The sequence below is a fragment of the Salmo salar genome, chromosome ssa19 (assembly GCF_905237065.1).
Source record: "Salmo salar chromosome ssa19, Ssal_v3.1, whole genome shotgun sequence".
Taxonomy (NCBI): Eukaryota; Metazoa; Chordata; class Actinopteri; order Salmoniformes; family Salmonidae; genus Salmo; species Salmo salar.
The window spans coordinates 27,562,566-27,584,907 of NC_059460.1; the positions used below are offsets into that span (position 1 = coordinate 27,562,566).

Genomic DNA, 22,342 nt, shown 5'->3' on the forward strand with positions numbered 1-22,342 from the left:
ACTTTAGTAAAAGTCTAAAAATATTTGTTTTTAAATATGCTTAAGTATCAAAAGTAAATGTAATTGCTAGATTATACTTAAACCTGTTAGGGACAGACGTTCCGCTAGCGGAACGCCTCACCAATATCCAATGGTAGAGCGTGGCGCGAATTACAAATACCTCAAAAATGCAAAAACTTCAATTTTTCAAACGTATGACTATTTTACACCATTTTAAAGACAAGACTCTCCTTTATCTAACCACATTGTCCGATTTCAAAAAGGCTTTACAACGAAAGCAAAACATTAGATTATGTCAGGAGAGTACCCAGCCAGAAATAATCACACACCCATTTTTCAAGCTAGCATATAATGTCACAAAAACCAAAACCACAGCTAAATGCAGCACTAACCTTTGATGATCTTCATCAGATGACACTCCTAGGACATTATGTTATACAATACATGCATGTTTTGTTCAATCAAGTTCATATTTATATCAAAACCAGCTTTTTACATTAGCATGTTTTGTTCAGTACTAGCATACCCACCGAAAACTTCCGGTGAATTTACTAAATTACTCACAATAAACGTTGCCAAAAAAACATAATTATTTTAAGAATTATAGATACAGAACTCCTTTATGCAATCGCGGTGTCCGATTTTAAAATAGCTTTTCGGTGAAAGCACATTTTGCAATATTCTGAGTAGATATCACGGCTAGCTATTTTGACACCCACCAAGTTTGGCACTCACCAAACTCAGATTTACTATAAGAAAAATTGGATTACCTTTGCTGTTCTTCGTCAGAATGCACTCCCAGGACTTCTACTTCAACACCCAATGTTGTTTTGGTTCCAAATAATCCATAGTTATATCCAAATAGCTCCGTTTTGTTCGTGCGTTCAAGTCACTATCCGAAGGGTGATGCGCCGGCGCGTTTCGTGACCAAAAAATTCAAAATATTCCATTACCGTACTTCGAAGCATGTCAAACGCTGTTTAAAATAAATTTTTATGCGATTTTTGTTGTAAAATAGCGATAATATTCCAACCGGGAGATGTTGTATCCGTTCAAACACTGAAAGAAGAAAATGGAGTCGTCACATGCACACGCACCCAGTGCCATTGTTCTCAGAAGTACCACTCACCAAAACCCCTACTGTTTTTCGCCCAGAGACTGCAGAGTTATCATTCAACATTCTGGCGCATTCTGAGAGCCAATGAAAGCCTTAGAAAATGTCACGTTACAGCAGAGATCCTGTATTTTTGATAAAGAGGCTACAGAAGGCCAAGAAATGGTCAGACAGGGCACTTCCCATATAGAATCTTCTCAGGTTTTGGCCCGCCATATGAGTTCTGTTATACTCAGACACCATTCAAACAGTTTTAGAAACTTTAGGGTGTTTTCTATCCAAATCTACTAATTATATGTATATTCTAGTTTCTGGGCAGGAGTAATAACCAGATTAAATCGGGTACGTTTTTTATCCGGCCATGAAAATACTGCCCCCTATCCCTAACTGGTTTTAAGTATTAAAAGGAAAAAATAATTTCAAATTCCTTATATAAAGCAAACCAGACGACACCATTTTTTCCCCTCTTCATTTATGTATAGCCAGGGGCACACTTCAACACTCAGACATAATTTACGAATGAAGCAGACCAGAGGCAGTAGAGATGACCAAGGATGTTGTCTTGATAAGTGTGTGAATTGGACCATTTTAAACATTCAAAATGTAATGAGTACTTTTGGATGTCAGGGAAAATGTAGGGAGTAAAAAGTACATTATTTCCTTTAGGAATGTAGTGAAATAAAAGCTGTAAAAAAATATCAATAGTAAAGTACAGATACTCAAAAAAAACGACTTAAGTAGTACTTTAAAGTATTTTTACTTTTACTTTAGTGCAAAAATAAATATGTAAATACAAGGGTCAACGCAGATCGTCCTGTGTAGCAATTTTGTTAGCTATTTAGCAGTCTTATGGCTTGGGGATAGAAGCTGTTCAGGAACCTGTTGGTGTCAGACTTGATGCACGGTACCGCTTGCCGTAACGTTTAAAAAAATAAAAATGATTAACCTCTCCGCCACCCCCCTTCTTCAGAGGACAAATATCTTAGTATCTTACAGCTTTTGTGCTACATATACGGTTTTGTCAATGCCTGGGATAGACTAGACAATGTAGTAATAATAGCCCAACAAATTACTTTTAATTGTATACATTATGTAGTGTATGCATTACTTGTATTTATTTGGATGGTTTGACATTTGTGACAGCCCGTCCCAACTGAGGCTTATGTCGAAAAATCCCAACAGTTTCTTTTTTTTATAACAAACATTTAGTTTCAGAGCTCCAAACTGGCATATCATACACTGTATGCATGTGAAAGTATGCTGCTTTAAAAGCTGATACATTTGTTATCCCACTTAGGAGACAAGTAAGAGAAGAAAAATGCCCTTGAAAGATTGTGTTGAGTGCTAGAGAGCTCTACTTTGTTTACGCCCCCATTCAGCATCTCATATAAACGCATGCTATACCCCTCCCCTTATCTCAGCCAATCATGGCTAGCCAGGAAGGATCCTGCCTTTCTCCCTATATAGACATTTCAGCACTGATTCTAGCACCTAAGCAACTTTGCAGTGTTTCGTTTTTTTTTTGTGTTATTGTTTCTTACATTATTAGCCCAAAACATTTTTGTCTTATTACATTAAAAAAATACAATGATACAAAAAATGCATTTCGCTACACCTGAAATATAATCTGCTAAATGTGTCTGTGACCAATAACATTTGATTTATAGCTCCGTTCTTTCTCCTTGGCTAAACTAGGCTCATCATTTAATATTTTTATTGATATTTACGGATCCCATACAAGTTTGCAATTAAGGCACATGAAAGTTCACATGTTCAAGAAGGCATTTCTGAAAAACGGCCCTACTGTGAAGTAGGAACGAGCGCCATCCACCCCCCGTTGGGCTGTCGGATCACATTTCTGTTTTCTGTGTGTGAGGTGGACAGGGAGTATCGAGTGCAGAATGCCCTGTTCTCTGCTGGGTTCCCAGTACCCCAGCCACTGCTACACTGCACTGACGCAGAAGTGATCGGAACCGAGTTCTACCTGATGGAGCATGTACAGGTAGGTCAATGCTGCACAGCGCACAAACCTGTGTGAGCCTTAAAATGCACCGTTGAGCTGTAGTAGGAGTTACACACAAACTCTCCCTCTGTTATGTCTGGTTGATGAGCGCTGTATTACGTTTTGTATACCGTTTGGTCAGATATCATTGTGTTCCCCTCTCTGTGGTGTAGGGGCGTATATTCCAGGACCTGAGGCTCCCAGGGGTGAGTGCAGCGGAGAGGGCAGCCCTGTATGTGTCTGCAGTGGAGGTTCTGGCCCGTCTTCACTCCCTGGACCTAACCACCATGGACCTAGAGGGGTACGGGAGAGGGCCTGGCTACTGCAAGAGACAGGTAGAATATAGATATCCTCTACTTATTCCCATTCCATGTTATTCCATCCCCTTTCTATTCCCATTTGCACCCACTTTGATCTTAAAATAGAATTTTCACTTTGACCGTTCATTACCCAAAAGGTGTCTACCTGGACAAAGCAATACAGAGCAGCTGCCCACAAAGAAATTCCAGTTATGGATAAGCTCTCTGATTGGCTGTTGAGCAACCTGCCCACCAATGACAATGAAGTGGCCCTTGTCCATGGGGACTTTCGAGTGGACAACCTGATATTCCATCCTACTGAGGTTGAGACATGGCTTGAACCTTACAATAAACAGTAATAATACTGTAAAACATATTTGCATTTGTATAGCACTTTTCTAAAAGTGTTTTTCATTGTATATGAGACTAATGTGGTAGAGGAAATTAATTACTGAAGTGTGCATATCTAATAGACAAATGTTATCTTTCTCTCTAGGCTCGTGTGGTGGCTGTGTTGGACTGGGAGCTCTCCACCACGGGCCAGCCAATGGCAGACCTGGCCTACTTCCTAATGCCCAACTATTTTCCCAGCAGCCTCAGCCGCCTCAGCTGCATGGGCAGCTTGAGGGGTGTGGACGGTATGACCTCTGAGCTCTTATATCTGACACAGATCTAGGATCAGCTTACGAGCTCTAAACCCTAACTTAAACCATCTGTTCTCTACAGCTTGGATTTTATGTGGCCTGATTTGATTTTCATCTGTGTAATGCTATTGATTAACTCTCTCTTTTTTTCTGTCTATTTATTTCTAAATGGCCAGGTATACCTTCTCCTGAGGACCTGATCTCCATCTACTGTCGGTGCCGAGAGATCCCATCTTCTCTGCATCAGCTCAACTTCTACCTGGCCCTCTCGGTCTTTAAGATGGCAGGGATCGCTCAGGTTTGGCTCACACTTTCTCTTTCGCTGTCTCTCTCACACACACACACACACACACACACACACACAAACAATATGATAATATAAGATTAGTGGCGGTAAAAGTAAAGATACCTAAATATAAAATAACTCAAGTAAAAGTGAAAGTCAGCCAGTAAAATACTACTTGAGTAAAAGTCTAGAACTATTTGGTTTTAAATGTACTTAAAACCTCTTAAAGATTAGCCCCTTTTTTTCAATTTTCGCCTAAAATAACATATCCAAATCTAACTGTCTGTAGCTCAGGCCCTGAAGCAAGGATATGCATATTCTTGGTACCAGTTGAAAGGAAACACTTTGACATTTATGGAAATGTGAAAGGAATGTAGTAGAATATAATACAATAGATCTGGTAAAAGATAATACAAAGAAAAAACCAACTGTTCTTTTGTATTTTTTTTGTAACATCATCTTTGAAATGCAAGAGAAAGGCCATAATGTATTATTCCAGCCCAGGCACAATTTAGATTTAGGCCACTAGATGGCATCAGTGTATGTGTAAAGTTTTAGACTGATCCAATGAACTAATGCATTTCTGTTAAAAGTTTTGTATCAAGACTGCCCAAATGTGCCTAATTTGTTTATTAATAACTTTTCATTTTCAAAATTGTGCACTCTCCACAAATAATAGCATGGTATGCTTTCACTGTAATAGCAACTGTCAATTGGACTGTGCAGTTAGATGAACAGGAATTTAAGCTTTCTGCAAATATCAGATATGTCTATGTCCTGGGAAATTCTCTTGTTACTTAACCCTTCCACGGGACGGTTTAGCTAACGTAGGCTAATGCGTTTAGGATGAGGTTGTAAGTATCAAAAGTAAATGTAATTGCTAAAATATACTTAAATATCAATGTAAAAGTATAAATCATTTAAAATTCCTTATATTAAGCAAACCACACAGCACCATTTTCTTGTTTTTTAAATGTATGGATAGCCAGGGGCACACTCCAACAATCAGACATCACTACAAATGAAGCATTTGTGTTTAGTGAGTCCGCCAGATAAGAGGCAGTAGGGATGACCAGGAATGTTCGCTGGATAAGTGTGTGAATTTGACAATTTTCTTGTCCTGCTAAGCATTCAACATGTAATGAGTACTTTTGGGTGTCAGGGAAAATTAATGGAGTAAAAAGTACATTCTTTTAATTAGGAATGTAGTGAAGTAAAAGTAAAAATTGTCAAAAATATAAATAGTAAAGTACAGATACCCCCCAAAAAATGACTTATTAGTACTTTAAAGTATTTTTTACTTAAGTACTTTACACCACTGGAAAGGATGCACCTTTTCACTGATGGCACATGTTCCTGAATGCACATGATGACCATTGAAATGCCAGATGGACTGCTGTAAATGAAGGAACACACTGTTCAGCTGAAGAGGCAGCTAATGAGCTCAAACTATTCCCAGGTCCACATTCCCAGGTCCACATTCTCATCTATCTCATCAAGACACACACACACACACACACTTTGTCTTGTCTGCTTTCATTATCTTTATTCTGTACCTGAACACGGCAAACCAAAGCAGATTCCTGTGTTATGATCTATACAAATCATTTTTTCATCCATCAGCTTTCATCTATCTTTGACACCATTTTCCTTCTTTCTTGCTGATAATACTATCTTACTGATAGAGGACTTCCTAGGACTGAGATATTTCTCTAAACTGTCTCTGCTCACAGAAGATTGTGTGTATGTCTGTAAACTTCCCCCTCTCTCTCTCTTTCTCTCTTATAGGGGATCTATGCGCGCCACCTCCTGGGCAATGCCAGTGCTCCCAATGCTGCCCAGTTTGGCCAGAGTGTGGAGCCGTTGGCCCAGGTTGGGCTGCAAATTGCAGAGAAGTATGTTGGTTGACATGATACTGAAACTACAGTCTATCATCTCATAATAGTGCCTGTATGTATTATGGTGTGAAATGGTGTGTTTGTGCGTGTCTGGCGGTTTGTAACCCCTCCAGGTTGGTCACTGCTGATGCCAGACTGTTCCTCCAGACTGCTAAAGGCCAGGCTGTCCACCAGCAGGTCACAGAGTTCATGAAACAACACGTGCTTCCTGCTCAGCAGGTCAGTTGAAAGGTCAGGGGTCAAGAGCAGAGAAGACAGTAGGAGGAACTCCTCATTACAGGGCACTGTATGAGTCAGAGTGGCGGTCAGGGTAATGCGGTACAGAGAGTGCTGGAGGGAGCAAGCTAAGTGCACTCACTTACATCTGTCAACAAACAGACAAATTGTTCATTCTGTCACATATCTCATAAAGAGCATCTGGGACGTATTAAATGGAAACAACAACGGATACAAGACACGCTCTTGTAGAAGAGCTAAGGATTCCATATCCTCATTGAGTCTGTCTCTTCTGTAGGCATTACACATTTCTGTCTGAATGTACTGTATTGTAAAGTTGCAACCTCCTGAATTAGTCCACGCTTTGTATATTCACCAGTGGATGACTGACTGTTTTTACCCCAGGAAGTCGCAGAGTACTACTCTAAACACGCCCACTCGCCCCAGAGATGGCACACCCCCCAGGTGATAGAGGATTTGAAGGTAAGGAAGGACATGGTGGGGGGGGGGGTGATGTTGCTGTTTTTTGATAGTCAGCTCTTGTAGAGTGTTTGAGGAGTAAGGTGAAGTTGCCCCTAGACATTGATCTTTGGTCAGTTTAGCATTTTCCCCATTAATGCTTAAGGTTAGGATTGGGGGAGGGGAAGCTGATCCTAGATCTGTACCAACGGGAAACTTCACCCTAGAGCGGTGTTTGAGTTCAGAGGTCATTTAAGATGTCCCCCCCCCTAGGTGAAGGCCAGAGAGGCGGGGCTGTGGAACCTCTTCCTGCCAGCAGTAAGCGGTCTCAGTCAGCTAGACTACGCCCACATCGCAGAGGAAACGGGACGATGCCTCTACGCCCCCGACATCTTCAACTGCCAGGCCCCTGGTAAGGCATGGTCACCACTGATTAAGCTTGTTGAAGTTACTGTCTGATAGTGTGCTAAGTTTAGGACAACGTTTTTTGCTGATGCACAACCAGGTAGATGATTTTCATGTTCGGAACCATTCATGATTAATAAATGTATCTAATCTAATGATGTGGAACATACTTGTATTCACGCTTCATATTTCCGTAGTTATTATGTCATAAATTAAGTTATGATGAGTTATAACATTATCGGACTGTAAAATCACCAGGAATTGAGAGAAAAAATGTGTTTAAGTTAGGAAATCTGTTCCCAAGTATTCCTACGAATAAAAAAAAAGAGGCATGCAGTATGTGATCGAGTCTCAATGTAATCAAGGTATGAAATGAGTGTTCTTTCAATAAACAATTTATTTTGGGGTTTAGTTGTGGTCAAGTTGCAGTGTACAAATTATTATAATTAGGTTGCATCGTCTTTGTGATGTGATGGTGTCATTGGATAATTCCTAGATCTATGGTTGTGTTTGCCCCTACAGACACGGGGAACATGGAGGTCCTCCACATGTTTGGTACTGAGGAGCAGAAGAGAAAGTGGCTCCAGCCCCTGCTCAGCGGACAGATCCGCTCCTGCTTCTGTATGACCGGTACGCCCTCAGGTCCAGAGCCATGCTTTAATATATGGCTACACTATATCCCTGCTATGTATTCATGTATCTCTATATACTGCTCCACTTCATCCTAGTTGTGTCAGTTCAAGTAGCACAAGACGATATGACTTAATGGATTGCATTAATAAAGTTAAAAGGTCTCAGCCCTTTTACCACAAATATGCACTCTAGTAGCATCCACCTGCGTAAATCTACTTGTTAGAGTGAATTCATTTATCTTCTTTTTTATTAAGTTTTGATTTATAATTTCGACAGGAGGCTAGGAAAGCTCACTTACTCAAAAACAGACCAGTGACATGCTTAAATGGCAGCCATTTCGTGCCAGTACGTTCACCACACATAACCCTTTGGAAAGTACAATTAGAAAAAAAGGTGCTAAGCAGAACCGTACAGGGTTCTTCAGTTTGTCCCCACAGGGGAACCCTTTTTGGTGTTGGGTAGAACCCTCTATGTAGAGTTCTTCAACGAACTCCCTGTATATGGTTCTACATAGAACCCTTTATGAAGGGTTCTGCCTAAAACCCTCTATAAATGGTTCTACCAAGAGCCATTTTATCATCTAAATGTTCTTCCTAGAACCGCTTATGAAGGGTTCTACCGAGAACCCTTTTATCTTTGGATGGTTCTTCCTAGAACCCTCTATTATGAGCAGTTCCACCAGCCTTATTAGGCTTTAACATTGTATTATTTATGATAGTACATTACATATCATAAGACCTTTCTTTGAGGGCCTAGTTATACCTCAACACAGTGGTGTTACAGGCTGACTACAGCCCGTTTTATGTGTGGATTAATTGGTGGAGTAGAGGACCTTGTGCATTTCAGGTAAATAGGACAAATTAGCTAGCAAGTGCAAGCTAGCTAGCTAAATTGCCATAAATATTTAATGCTTTTCGACCTGTCCCCAAATTAATATAATTGGTTCAGAGTTTGTTTTGATATTTTAACCTGCGTGTCGTGATCGCGTTTGGTGTGGGGGGACAAAATACATTTATGCACGATGGCGCACGTGCGCAGCCGGTTTGGGTTCCGTGTTAGGAATATCCTGGTTCACAGGCCACATCAGGCCTGCAATTGGCATTATGCTGGCTGGCAAAGCATGTGTAGTTTCTATTGGAATCCAGCCAGAGTTAGGTTATCCAATAAGTGAAATTGTTAATCACCCGCAATCTGCTTTCAGAATGACTGCCACGGTAGGGAAGATTGAATACTGAGACTACCTCAATCATCTAAACTGGAACAACCATCTCAGTAATGGGTGCAATAAATCCAACAGATTGGATTAGTTTAGAAAACTGTATGTTATTTATCTTTCTGTAGCATAAAATCTCACTGCAATAAAGCATGCTGGGAAATATTATTTATGGCTCTATGTAGAACCCTTCTTGCCTTCCAAAGAATCATCAAAGAACCCTTTCTTACAAAAATGGTTCTTAGGATGTAAAAGGTTCTAGGTAGAACCCTTTGCCTTACAAAGAACCCTTGTCTTCCATAAAGGGTTATTCTGATCGAAACGGTTCTTGGTAGAAGCCTATCCCTTCTACGATTGTAATATCCCTGTTAGCATGCTTGTGGGGGTGCTGCCTCCACTCAGACGACCCCACCTGAGGGGAGAGGAGGTTGTATATTCATCCCAGCGGGTACAGGCTCTGAGTAGAGCCATCTCCATAAAGACACTGAACACTCTGAGCGAGGCCTGTGGGACCAGACCATGAGTCAGAATGCTGAGAATGAGCCATTCCCCTCTGTTTGTTACCCATTACAGAGAAATTGTATGCATCGCAAATGGCACCCTATTTCCTATATTGTGCATTACCTTTGACCAGGGTCCCTAGGGCTATGTTAGAGCTCTGGTCAAAAATAGTGCACTAAGTGGGGAATAGAGTGACATTTGGGACACAGCAATAATAATGTAATGATGTCAGAAGGGGACGATAGTGGGCGTTAGGCTCCCTTGTGTTCCTGCAAACACAGATGTTGTTTCCGAGGTGTTTGTGTGCGTCATCGGTTTGGTTGATTTCGGATGAGCCTCCCACTCCCGTGTACACTCTGTGTATACATTCCTGGGAATTTACTGTGCATAGAGAAACCTTCACTCTAGAGTGGATCAGTGTTTGGACTAATTATAGAGCGGTTCACACACACGTGTACGCAGAGAGGTAGTGTGTCCTGCTGTGTTAAACACAACCCAGTGATCTCTGGGTGGGTGCGTTTCCTGTCCACAGGACTTTAAGAAAAGGGTTAACCCGCACATTGCCATGCTTTTCCCGTTTGTGGTGCAGCTACAGCCCCAAAGTTGACATAGTAGAAAAACATGTACTGTACCAATAACTCCCACACAATTTTACCTCTGCTGTTTTACCCTGTCAACAGAGCCCGATGTGGCCTCCAGTGACGCCACCAACATGGAGTGTACCCTTCAGAGGGACCAAGACCATTACGTCATCCACGGGAGGAAGTGGTGGAGCAGTGGTGCGTAAACCTACTTGTTGTTTCACTAGCTTTTAAATTCCGTTTTGATTTATAATTCCAAGGCCATTTTTAAGGATTGAGTGACTGTTTGTTTATTTCTGATATTAACTCAGTTTTTATATAGTGAATGAAAAAGGTTTATTTGTGGGATCTTTGACAAAGGTGCAGATAGCAGTTACTCACCGGCCAAACAGTATCTCCACCCTATAAGCCAGGGATCATCAACTAGATTCAGCCGGGGACGATTTTTCTCTTGAGCGGATGGTCGGGGGTCCGGAACATAATTAGTAGACTGCAAATTGAACGCAAGAAGCCCAAACCGATATAATATTTGACTAAAACATCATTTCAAACCTTTCTTACATTTGTATGCTATCACACGTCTCTTTATTATGCGTGGGAATACTTGAGAACAGATTTCCAAAGTTAAAATCAATTGGAGCTAATTTCCTGGTGCTTTTGCAGTCTTTTTTATGTCCAACAATGATACAAACAAAAAATTGTACCAGTCAAAAGTTCGGAATAACCTACTCATTCAAGGGTTTTTCTTTATCTTTACTATTTTCTACAGTGTAGAAGGATATTGAAGACGTCAAAACTATGAAATAACACATATGGAATCATGTAGTATCCAAAAACGTGTTAAACAAATCAAAATATATTTTATATTTGAGATTCTTCAAAGTAGCCACCCTTTGTATTGATGACAGCTTTGCACACTCTTGGCATTCTCTCAACCAGCTTTATGAGGTAGTCACCTGGAATGCATTTCAATTAACAGGTGTGCCTTGTTAAGTGCCTTCGGATAGTTTTCAGACACCTTGACTTTTCCACATTTTGATATGTTACAGCCTTATTTAAAAGTTGATTTAATTAAATGTTTTTCCTCAGCAATCTACACAATACCCCATAATGACAGAGCGAAAATAGGTTTTTAGAAATGTTTGCAAGTGTATTAAAATTTAAAAACGGAAATCCCTTATTTACATAAGTATTCAGACCCTTTGCTATGAGACTCAAAATTGAGCTGAGGTGTATCCTGTTTCCATTGACCATCCTTGAGATGTTTCTACAACTTGATTGGAGTCCACCTGTGGTAAATTCAATTGATTGAACATGATTTGGAAAGGCACACACCTTTCTATATAAGGTCCCACAGTTGACAGTGCATGTCAGAGCAAAAACCAAGCCATGAGGTCAAAGGAATTGACCATAGAGTTCCAAGACAGGAATCTATCGAAGCACAGATCTGGGGAAGGGTACCAACAAATGTCTGGAGCATTGAAGGTCCCCAAGAACACAGAACTGAGCAACTGGAGGAGAAGGGCCTTGGTCAGGGAGGTGACCAAGAACCTGATGGTCACTCTGACAGAGCTCCAGAGTTCCTCTGTAGAGATGGGAGAACCTTCCAGAAGGACAATCTCGGCAGCACATCACCAATCAGGTTTTTATGGTAGAGTGGCCAGAAGGAAGCCACTCCTCAGTAAAAGGCACATGACAGCCCACTTGGAGTTTGCCAAAGGCACCTAAAGACTCTCAGACCATGAGAAACAAGATTCTCTGCTCTGATGAAACCAAGACTGAACTCTTTGGCCTGAATGCCAAGCGTCATGTCGGAGGAAACCTGGCACCATCCCTACGGTGAAGCATGGTGGTGGTAGCATCATGCTGTTGGGAGACTAGTCAGGATTGAGGCAAAGATGAACGGAGCAAAGTACAGAGATCCTTGATTGAAAACCTGCTCAAGAGTGCTCAGGAATTCTCTGAATGTCCTTGAGTGGCCCAGCCAGAGCCCGGACTTGAACCCGATCGAACATCTCTGGAGAGATGTGAAAATAGCTGTGCTGCAACGCTCCCCATCCAACCTGACAGAGCTTGAGAGGATCTGCAATGAAGAATGGGAAAAACTCCCCAAGTACAGGTGTGCCAAGCTTGTAGCTTCATACCCAAGAAGACTGAAGGCTGTAATCACTGCCAAAGGTGCTTCAACAAAGTACTGAGTGAAGAGTCTGAATACTTATGTAAATATGATATTTCCGTTTTTTTTTTAAATGTAATTCTTTACAAAAAAAATCTAAAATCCTGCTTTGTCATTATGGGGTATTGTGTGTAGATTGATGAGGGGAAACATTTTTTTTAATGTATTTTAGAATAAGGCTGTAATGTAACAAAATGTGGAAAATGTCGAGGTCTGAATACTTTCTGACGTCACTGTATGCCTGTAGATGTTGCTAACTGACCCCCTCAATCACTGTCCACTGTAGGACATATTCCAGATGTTCCCCCACTCACAAACTGTGGTTTGAGGCCCTCCTCATTTAAACATTCTCTGCATGGCATGGAACACTGGCCTGTTGTTTTCAGTATCCTTAACCCTTTCAAGACCGTCTTGTAATAATTCAATCTGAGAGAAGTTGAGAATTTATGGTCCTGTCTGGCTCCGTTAGTAGAGCAATAACTGGATCGTGGGTTCAATTCCCGTTTGGACCACCCATATGAAAATGTATGCGCGCCCTACTGTACGTCGCTTTGGATAAAAGTCTTATATTATTATGTTGCTCATATACCTGTGACTCATCTGATAACATTAGGTATGTCGGTGTTGACACTGTATTGAGCACACAATGTTCTCTGGCATTGGATAACATATTTTGGATATGGATACATTCTGTGCCTGCATTGTTTTCCCTCTAAACCTCATTCATGGTTCACTTTTTGCGGAGACGATTGTCTCTAATGCCAGTGACGTTTTCTATCTATTTAGTCAGTGTTGTGTATCAGGCTGTGAAGTGCTCTCTGCGTACCAAATAGCACCCTATTCCCTGTATAGTGCACAAAAGTAGTGCCCTATATAGGGAATAGGGTGCATGGGCAATGAAAGTATCACTCTTGTGTTGAGTTTCATCAACACTTATGCAAGTTATGCAAGTTTGACAACGTCTAATTGGCTGTGCATGTAGGTGGTTTCTAAACACAAGAACAAACAGAGTAGTGGTCTGAATGAATAACCGAGACGTCATTATCCTGGAAACTGGTGTTTTCCTGGTTTTCCAGCATTAAGGTTCAATCGAAGGAGGAATATTATGCAATTAGTCATTAATGATATAGAGAGATGCCAATCACTAACCAAGACGGTAATTTCTCTACTATAATATAAATGGGTATACTTTACACAACATGTAGCTTAGAGATGGCCTTGCATTTATTTGGTAGATATTCTACAAAAAATGACAGCTGTTTATTTCTTGGTGTTATACAGTAATGACAGCGGAGCAAATGAATTTCACCAACTAAACCAAGTGTGGAGTGACGTCTGATACTTGTGAGTCGTATCATGTGTAGAAGTGACGCCTGATACTTGTGAGTCGTATCATGTGTAGAAGTGACGCCTGATACTTGTGAGTCGTATCATGTGTAGAAGTGACAGTTGGCACGTGATAAAATCAGTCAGGATGCTCTCCATGGTGCAGCTGTAAAAGTTGAGGGGCCATGACAAATTGTTTCAGCCTCCTGAGGGAGAAGAGGCACTGCCATGCCTTTTTCACAACTGAGCTGGTGTTGAGAAGACCTTATTAAGTCCTCAGTGATGTGGACACTGATGAACTTTAAGCTCTTGACCCAGTCGATGTGGATGGGGTTGTGCACCCGCCCCTGTTTCCAGTAGTCCATAATCCGCTCATTGGTCTTACTGCCAGGTCTCTGACCTCTTCCTTGTAGGCTGTCTCATCGCCGTTGGTGATCAGGACTACCACCGGCATGTCGTCAGCAAACTTGATGATGGAGTTGGAGTCATGCGTGGCCACAAAGTCGTGGGTGAACAGGGAGCACAGGAGGGGGCTAAGCACACACCCTGGGGGGGCCCCCATGTTGAGGGTCAGCGTGGCGGAGGTGTTGTTGCCTACTCTTACCACCCGGGGTTGGGAAGTCCAGGATCCAGTTGCAGAGGGAGGTGTTCAGTCACAGGGTCCCAAGCTTGGTGACCAGCTTGGAGGGGACTATGGTGTTGAACACCGAGCTGTAGTCAATGAACAACATCCTCACATTAGGCATTCCTCTTTTCTAGGTGGGAGAGGGCAGTGTGGAGTGCAATTGAGAATGTGTCATCTGTGGATCTGTTGGGGCCGAATGCAAATTGGAGTGGGTCCAGGGTGTCTGGGAGGATGGAGTTCATGTGTGCCATGACCAGCCTTTCAAAGCACTTCATAATTACAGATGTGAGTGCTACAAAGCGGTAGTCATTGTGGTAGGATGCCTTAGAGTTTTTGGGAACAGGAATGATGGTAGTCAGCTTGAAACATGTGGGGATTACAGACTGGGACAATGAGAGGTTGAAAGTGTCTGTGAAGATGCCTGCCAGCTGGTCTGCACATTATTTTTTTTTAAATGACCTTCATTTTGAAGTTATACTGAGACAAGGGTCTCTTTAACATATGAGCCCTGCATAAATGCATCAAATGCATACAATATACATATTACAAAACATATTAAGAAAAACTGACATATTTATCAACATAGAGGTCTCGGATCATTAGTCTGAACTGACCAAGGGGGACCAGAACATCTCATTTCAGAGAGCTCTGGAAGTTGTTCACCATGAAGGGCACCAAAAAAAACTCAAATCAACTTCACTCAACTGTGGAGACTGAAGGGGCCTCCAGTGTTCTCCAAGCCTGAGACCGCTTTGGTCATTTGTAAGTCTAAATTTAATTAATGATGATAGATACAAAGGAAGTTTCTGCATGAGTGCTTTGTAGACGAACACAAGAAAGTGCTGCTCTCTCCTTATGTACAAAGAGGCCCAACCCACTTTTTGATACCAAACACAATGGTGAATTCTATAACCGTCACCAGTAATAAACCTAAGGACACAATGGAAAACAGCATCTAGTGGTTTAAGTGTAGACGATGCAGCATGCACATAGATAATATCCCCATAATCTATAATAAACATAAGTGGTCTGGACAATTTCCTTCCTATTAACAAAAGTCAGACATGCTTTGGTTCCGTAAAAGAAACCAACCTTGAACTTCAACTTCTTCACCAGCTCAGTGACATGTTTTTTAAAAGACAGTTTGTTCATCAAGCCAGATACCAAGATATTTGTAGGAAGGAACTCGCTCCATTTGTGTACTGTTCTAACTAGTCATTACAAATTTCATTTAAATCTGGATAATGGGACCTAGAAAAAAAGCATGCGTTTTGTTTTGTTTGCATTTAACACTAACTTTAGATCCAATAACATTACCATTGTTATTTATATCAATTGTAAACAGTAGTGGGCTGAGTATCATATCTTGGGGCACCACTTTATGTAATTCAAGGAACTCAGATTTGAAACCATCTACCTTGATGGCGTGAGTTCCGACATTGAGATAATTATGAAACCATCATCGAGCATCAGTCTACAAGCATGGCAGCACAATTCTTTCTATCATCTAAGGCAGGTATTCCAAAACTGGGGTACGCGCAATGCCGTCGGGGGTACGCCAAATAAAAATGTGATTCACATTTTTTTTTTTACAAAATATCTGTATTTTAGTTTTTTTAAGAAAAAAAAATCTTCACATTTTCAAACAGTCCATTTCTATTTTCCAATGGGGTTATACATTGGGGTGAGGTTTTTTTCTCAGCTGAGTAGCCTCGTTTCACTGCCAAAATAAAATTTTGCCATCTAGTGTTGAGCGAAATAACAACACAATGTAAAATACAGTTAGCCTAGTCAAATAATTAACATCCAATCACATTAACTGTTACTCTCTCGTGGGAACTCCATTATCGGTCCGTATGTAGCCAAATGTAGCTGCTGCTCATGTTGGTATCTGTACTGATGGCGCAAAAGCCATGACAGGGAGACATAGTGGAGTGGTAACACGCGTGCAAGCAGTTGCTCCCGACGCCACTTGGGTACACTGCAGCATCCACCGAGAGGCTCTTGCTGCCAAGGGAATGCCTGACAGCTTGAAAGACGTTTTGGACACTACAGTGAAAATGGTTAACTTTGTTAAAGCAAGGCCCTGAACTCGCGTGTATTTTCTGCACTATGCAATGATATGGGCAGCGACCATGTAACGCTTTTACAACATACAGAAGTGCGCTGGTTATCAAGGGGCAAAGTATTGACACGTTTTTTTAAATTGAGAGACAAGCTTAAAGTTTTCTTTACTGACCATATTTTTCAATTGTTTGCCCGCTTGCATGACGACGGGTTTCTCACACGACTGGCCTATTTGGGTGATGTTTTTTCTCGCCTGAATGATCTGAATCTAGGATTACATGGACTCTCTCCGCAACTATATTCAATGTGCGGGACAAAATTGAGGTTATGATTAAGAAGTTGGAGCTCTTCTCTGTCTGCATTAACAAGGAAAACACACAGGTCTTTCCATCATTGTATGATTTTTTTTGTGTGCAAATGAACAAGCTTACGGACAATGTAAACTGTGATAAATTTAATTTAATCAGAAGCCACTGCCAGATTTCTGGATTGGGCTGCGCTCAGAGTATCCTGCCTTGGCAAATCACGCTGTTAAGACACTGATGCCCTTTGCAACCACGTACCTATGTGAGAGTGGATTCTCAGCCCTCACCAGCATGAAATCTAAATACAGGCAGACTGTGTGTGGAAAATTATTTAAGACTGAGACTCTCTCCAATACAACCCAACATTGCAGAGGTATGTGCATCCTTTCAAGCACACCCTTCTCGTTAACCTGTGGTGAGTTATTCACAATTTTTGATGAACAAATAAAGTTTTATATGTAAGATGGTTAAATAAAGAGCTAAATTATTGATTATTATTATTTGTGCCCTGGTCCTATAAGAGCTCTTTGTCACTTCCCACGAGCCGGGTTGTGACAAACTCACACTCATTCTTATGTTTAATAAATGTATCATACAGTGTGTGTGTGTGGCAGGCTTACAATGATGGTGAAAAACAACAGAGTCCGCTGACCCTGGTGCTAGAAGGGGTAGGCAGCTGGAGGTTGAATGTTTGAAGGGGTACGGGACTATAAAAAGTTTGGGAACCACTGATCTAAGGTATTTGTAATTTAATTTACAACAAGCATGGTAGCCATAGTGGTGCTATGTTTAGGTCTGAATCCAGATAGATTAACATTACGAATAACATTTACAGATCGAAAATAACAGCTGTTTGTTGACCAATGATTCTAGTATTTTGGCAAGGCAAGGGAGCCTGGAAATGGGTAGATCATTTTCAAGATCACTATTACATGCTATGAAGACAAACCCAGGAATACCATCTGACCCTGTGGCCTTACGAGTGTTGACCCGTTTAAAAACCTCCGTTTTTTTCCCGAAGTGTGCATAAAAGGCATTTGAGTTTGTTGGGAAGATCATGGCTTCCTTTGTAGTCTGCGATGTACTGTTGGCCCTGCTACATGGGTCAAGTGTTAGCACCGGTATAATAGGATTCTACCTTGTTCCACTATTGTCCTTTTGATGGCTCTGCTGTCATAGCGGGACTTGTTCGTGTCCTCAGCCGTAGCCCTGTGAGCCGGTAGCTCTGTGAGCGATGCATTTCCTGATGAAGCCGGTGATGGAGGTGGTTAGCTCGTCGACGCTATCGGCGGAGTCCCGGAACATATTCCAGTCAGCGCTGGCAAAGCAGTCCTGCGGCAAACCGTCCGCCTCGGTAGACATTTCTTTTAACGGAACGTGCCACTGGTACTTCCTGTTTTGAGATTTTGTTTCTGAATAGGAAGCAGGAGTATAGAGTCATGATCCGATTTGCCGAAAGGGGGGGCGAGGGAGGGCTTTGTATGCTTGCTTGTGGATTGAGTAACAGTGGTCTTTATCACCCCTAGTGGCGAAAGAGACGTGCTGATAGAAGTTGGGCATTACGTGTCTTAGTGGCGCGGAGTTAAAATCGCCGGCAACAAGAAAAGCAGCCTCTGGGTCCATGTTTTCCTGCTTTTTTATAGCCTTGTACAGTTTGTCAAGTGCCATCTTGTTGTTGTTGTCCTGAGGCAGAATATATACAGCAGTCAGAATAGATTAAAACTTTCTTGGGTGGTAGAAAGGTCAGCATTTGATCATCAGATATTCCAAGACAGGTGAACAATAGGTTGAGACTTCCACTGTGCTAGCGTCTGCACACCATTTGGTGTTGATGAAGATAGATAGATATATATATATACCCCTCCCCCTCTGGATTTCCCTGAATCCAATGTCCTGTCCGCTCGGTGAATGGAGAATCAATCGAGTTGGATAGCCATGTTGAGTATCTTGTCTGAAAGCCATGTTTCAGAAAAACAGAGAATTTTGAACTTACGAGAGCCCTATTGATAGCAAATCCAGGATCCGAGTCAAGTGACTTTCCTATTGGCCAATAGAATGGAGGGAAGTAGTGGCCGGTTTTCCCTTCGCTTTAGTCTCACCAGGAAGCCCGCTCTCCTGTGTAATGAATGCACTGAGAGTCGGGAAGCAAGTACAGTGAGTGAGCATTTTTTTTATAAATAAACAAAACAATAAACACGAAACACAAACAACACACCGACATGAAAAAGAGTCAATAACACCTGAGGAAAGAAAGATAATCAAGGAGGTGATGGAGTCCAGGTGAGTGTCATGAGGCGCTGGTGCGCTTGACGATGGTGACAGGTGTGCGGGCTAATCAGCAGCCTGAAGACCTAGAGGCCGGAGAGGGAGTATACGTGACATCCTGCCTCTTCCTTGCCGGCGTTTCCACCTGATGTTAAGGATGCATCACAGACACTTGTTTATGAAGGTCTGAGTTGTTGTTATTGTGTTTTTTGTTGTCCTCCATGTTTCTGAGCCACACAGCAGCACTGAGTTAACATCAGTGTTGAAAATGTATATTTCTGGGTGTATTTTTCTTTTCTTGGAGCCCCGGATGTTTCTAAGGGAGGCTACTCTTGTTTTTTGTATTCTGGCCTTTACGTCCTCCTCAGCTCCGCCTTGTTTGGTGATGACCTGATCGGAACACCTGATCTTTCATCACATAGACTGACCAGGTAAAAGCTTATCCCTTATTGACGTCACCTGTTAAATCGACTTCAATCAGTGTAGATGAAGGAGGAGACGGGTCAAAAAATGATTTCTAAGCCTTGAGACAATTGAGACATGGATTGTGTATGTGTGACATTCAGAGGATCAATGGACAAGACAAAAGATTTAAGTGCCTTTAAAATTAGTATTTTTTTATTTATTTAGTTAACCTTTATTTAACTAGGCAAGTCAGTTAAGAACAAATTCTTATTTACAATGACGGCCTACCACCACACAAAGCACACCCAACCAACTTGACACAACTGTGGGAAGGATTGGAGTCAACATGGGCCAGCATCCCTGTGGAACGCAATGACACTTTGTACAGTCCATGCCCTGACAAATTGAGGTTATTCTAAGGGCAAAAGGTGGTGCAACTCAATTAGGAAGGTGTTCCTAATGTTTTGTGCATTCAGTCTATAGAGTTTGTCACCGCTTCTTATAACATGATTTAAAATTCTATTTGCATCATAATAATGTCCAGATATAGGCCTACAACTTTGTGGTTTGTCTTCTCTCTTGTGTATCATGAGTGCCACTAGAAATGACCTGATTTGACCCTGGACTCATGTAAATCTACCCTCTCTTTACGGAGGAATCTGGACTCATATACTGTATATTTGTTTTTTTTGCTGCACTTTTTTTCTTCTTCTTCTTCTATTCTGCCCTTGATCTCCTTTTTCCTTCTCTTTAAAATGAGTCGCTTTGGGGTACGTTTCAGAGCTGTGTGACCGTGAAGACTACAGCCCTTTGTGTGTGTGTGTGTGTGTGTGTGTGTTTGTGTGTGGTGATGTAGTTTTAGCTGTAACACACTCCCAGGAGTGTGGTAATTTACTCCAATGACTCCCAGACCCATGGTGAGCCTCTTATCTGGAGGCCATAGTGAGCCCGGCATTAGAAGCAGACCTTATCAGAGATGTAAACCATCTGGACTCCTCGACTCCATGTAAGACTAGTTGATATCTGCTCAATCTAGACTCTGTGTTCATTGAAACATGGGTCCTATGATGGGATATTATGAATGATGACTATGTGGTGTACATTAGAATGGCTGTTGGTCGTTTTCCTATGGCTCACTATCAGAGGATATGGAATTGGTTAAGCTCTTTGGTTAAATCTCTTGGGAAATGACAATTTAGCTCAGCTTAGAAAAGGATACTTTAATGCCACTGAAGAGCGGGATTGGTTTTGCTTGTTATCCTGGCTTGTATTGTACTTGTAGGCCTTTTCATGAGATGGATAGAGTAAAGACGTGACAGTAGGTAGCAAAGTAGAAAGCAATGACAGCGGATAACGAGAGTGAGAGAGAGTAGAATAACGAAGGATAAAGAAAGACAGGTTGATCTGAAAATGAAGAAAGAAAAAGGAGAGGTTGATCTTAGTGAAGAATGTACAGTGTAAGTATGAATAGGTAGATACAGTATATATATGTATAGATACCGTATAGATAGATATGCATAAATACTGTATAGATAGATTCAGTATAGATAGATACAATATAGATAGATACAGTATATGTATGTATAGATACGTCTGCTTGTTTACCTACACACTAACCACACTTGACGGTTTAGGGCAGAGGTGTCAAACTCAATCAGCGTTCTGACCATATTGAAAAATCTGTACACTTTCCCTCCACTGCACGCTGTAAACGGAACACACGAAGCAGCGCAATTGGCTTCAGGCTGTAATTTCATAAAGAAAATCACTCAACTGTTGACGCATTTATACTCGCTTGTGTGTCCTATTGTCCTTTAGTAGTAATGTATACTGTACCCTGCGTGTGAATACTTTATCTTATCATTTTTTGACAACCAATATTACATTTTCTTTAGGCTACAGTAATGACCCGTTGGAACCGCAACTTAGCATGGACAATGGCACTGACCGAATCTTCTACCAGACCTAAAGTTTAAATGCGTTTTGAGCCTACAACACGTTTAAACTTTCGGGCTGGTAGAAGATTCGGTCAGTGCCATTAGTGATGATATGATACAGCGCACTGTCTGGCTCGTGTGTGTGGGGGTCTGGGAGGAGGTGTGTGTGTGGCAATGCACTGCCGTTTGGCTTGCAGCACTTTGGCAGTGCTTTCTGTGACTTGTAATGCAGCATATGGGGTCATTCTATGAAAATGCTGGCTTTTTGAACAGCCAACTTTTACAAATTGTAATTCTTCAACAACAACAAAAACTTGTAGTGAGATAATAGTTAACCCCTTAACGTTATACATCAATATAAATGGCAGCTTAACATATTTTTTTATTTTTACAATATTACATAAAAAAATGCTTGTGGTGCCTTTGTCACTGGTGTTACCTATATTTTATATGACAATTCAGGCTAGAATGTAATTTCAGTCTTTAATTTGCATATAAACTCAGCAAAAAAAAGAAACGTCCTCTCACTGTCGAATGCGTTTATTTTCAGTAAACTTAACATGTGTAAATATTTGTAGGAACATAACAAGATTCAACAACTGAGACATAAACTTAACAAGTTCCACAGACATGTGACTAACAGAAATTGAATAATGTGTCCCTGAACAAAGGGGGGGTCAAAATCAAAAGTAACAGTCAGTATCTGGTGTGGCCACCAGCTGCATTAAGTACTGCAGTGCATCTCTTCTTCATGGACTGCACCAGATTTCCCAGTTCTTGCTGTGAGATCTTACCCCACTCTTCCACCAAGGCACCTGCAAGTTCCCGGACATTTCTGGGGAGAATGGCCCTAGCCCTCACCCTCCAAGAAGTCCCAGACGTGCTCAATGGGATTGCGATCTTGGCTCTTTGCTGGCCATGGCAGAACACTGATGTTCCTGTCTTGCAGGAAATCACGCATAGAATGAGCAGTATGGCTGGTGGC

General features: G+C 41.5%; 1 protein-coding gene across 4 annotated transcripts in view; it reads left to right on the plus strand.

The window, feature by feature from the left end:
• The window catches only part of LOC100194819 (acyl-CoA dehydrogenase family member 11), a 51,475-nt gene that overhangs the window by 973 nt on the left and 28,160 nt on the right, over positions 1 to 22,342 (plus strand). For 2 of the 4 annotated variants that reach the window (XM_014157644.2, XM_045701834.1), the window contains exons 3-13: positions 2,991 to 3,116; positions 3,290 to 3,451; positions 3,574 to 3,738; positions 3,912 to 4,053; positions 4,236 to 4,357; positions 6,134 to 6,240; positions 6,357 to 6,462; positions 6,865 to 6,942; positions 7,192 to 7,330; positions 7,846 to 7,953; positions 10,351 to 10,449. In XM_014157644.2, the coding sequence (XP_014013119.2) occupies positions 2,991 to 3,116; positions 3,290 to 3,451; positions 3,574 to 3,738; positions 3,912 to 4,053; positions 4,236 to 4,357; positions 6,134 to 6,240; positions 6,357 to 6,462; positions 6,865 to 6,942; positions 7,192 to 7,330; positions 7,846 to 7,953; positions 10,351 to 10,449 (1,354 nt within the window). 4 annotated transcript variants of the gene reach the window in all.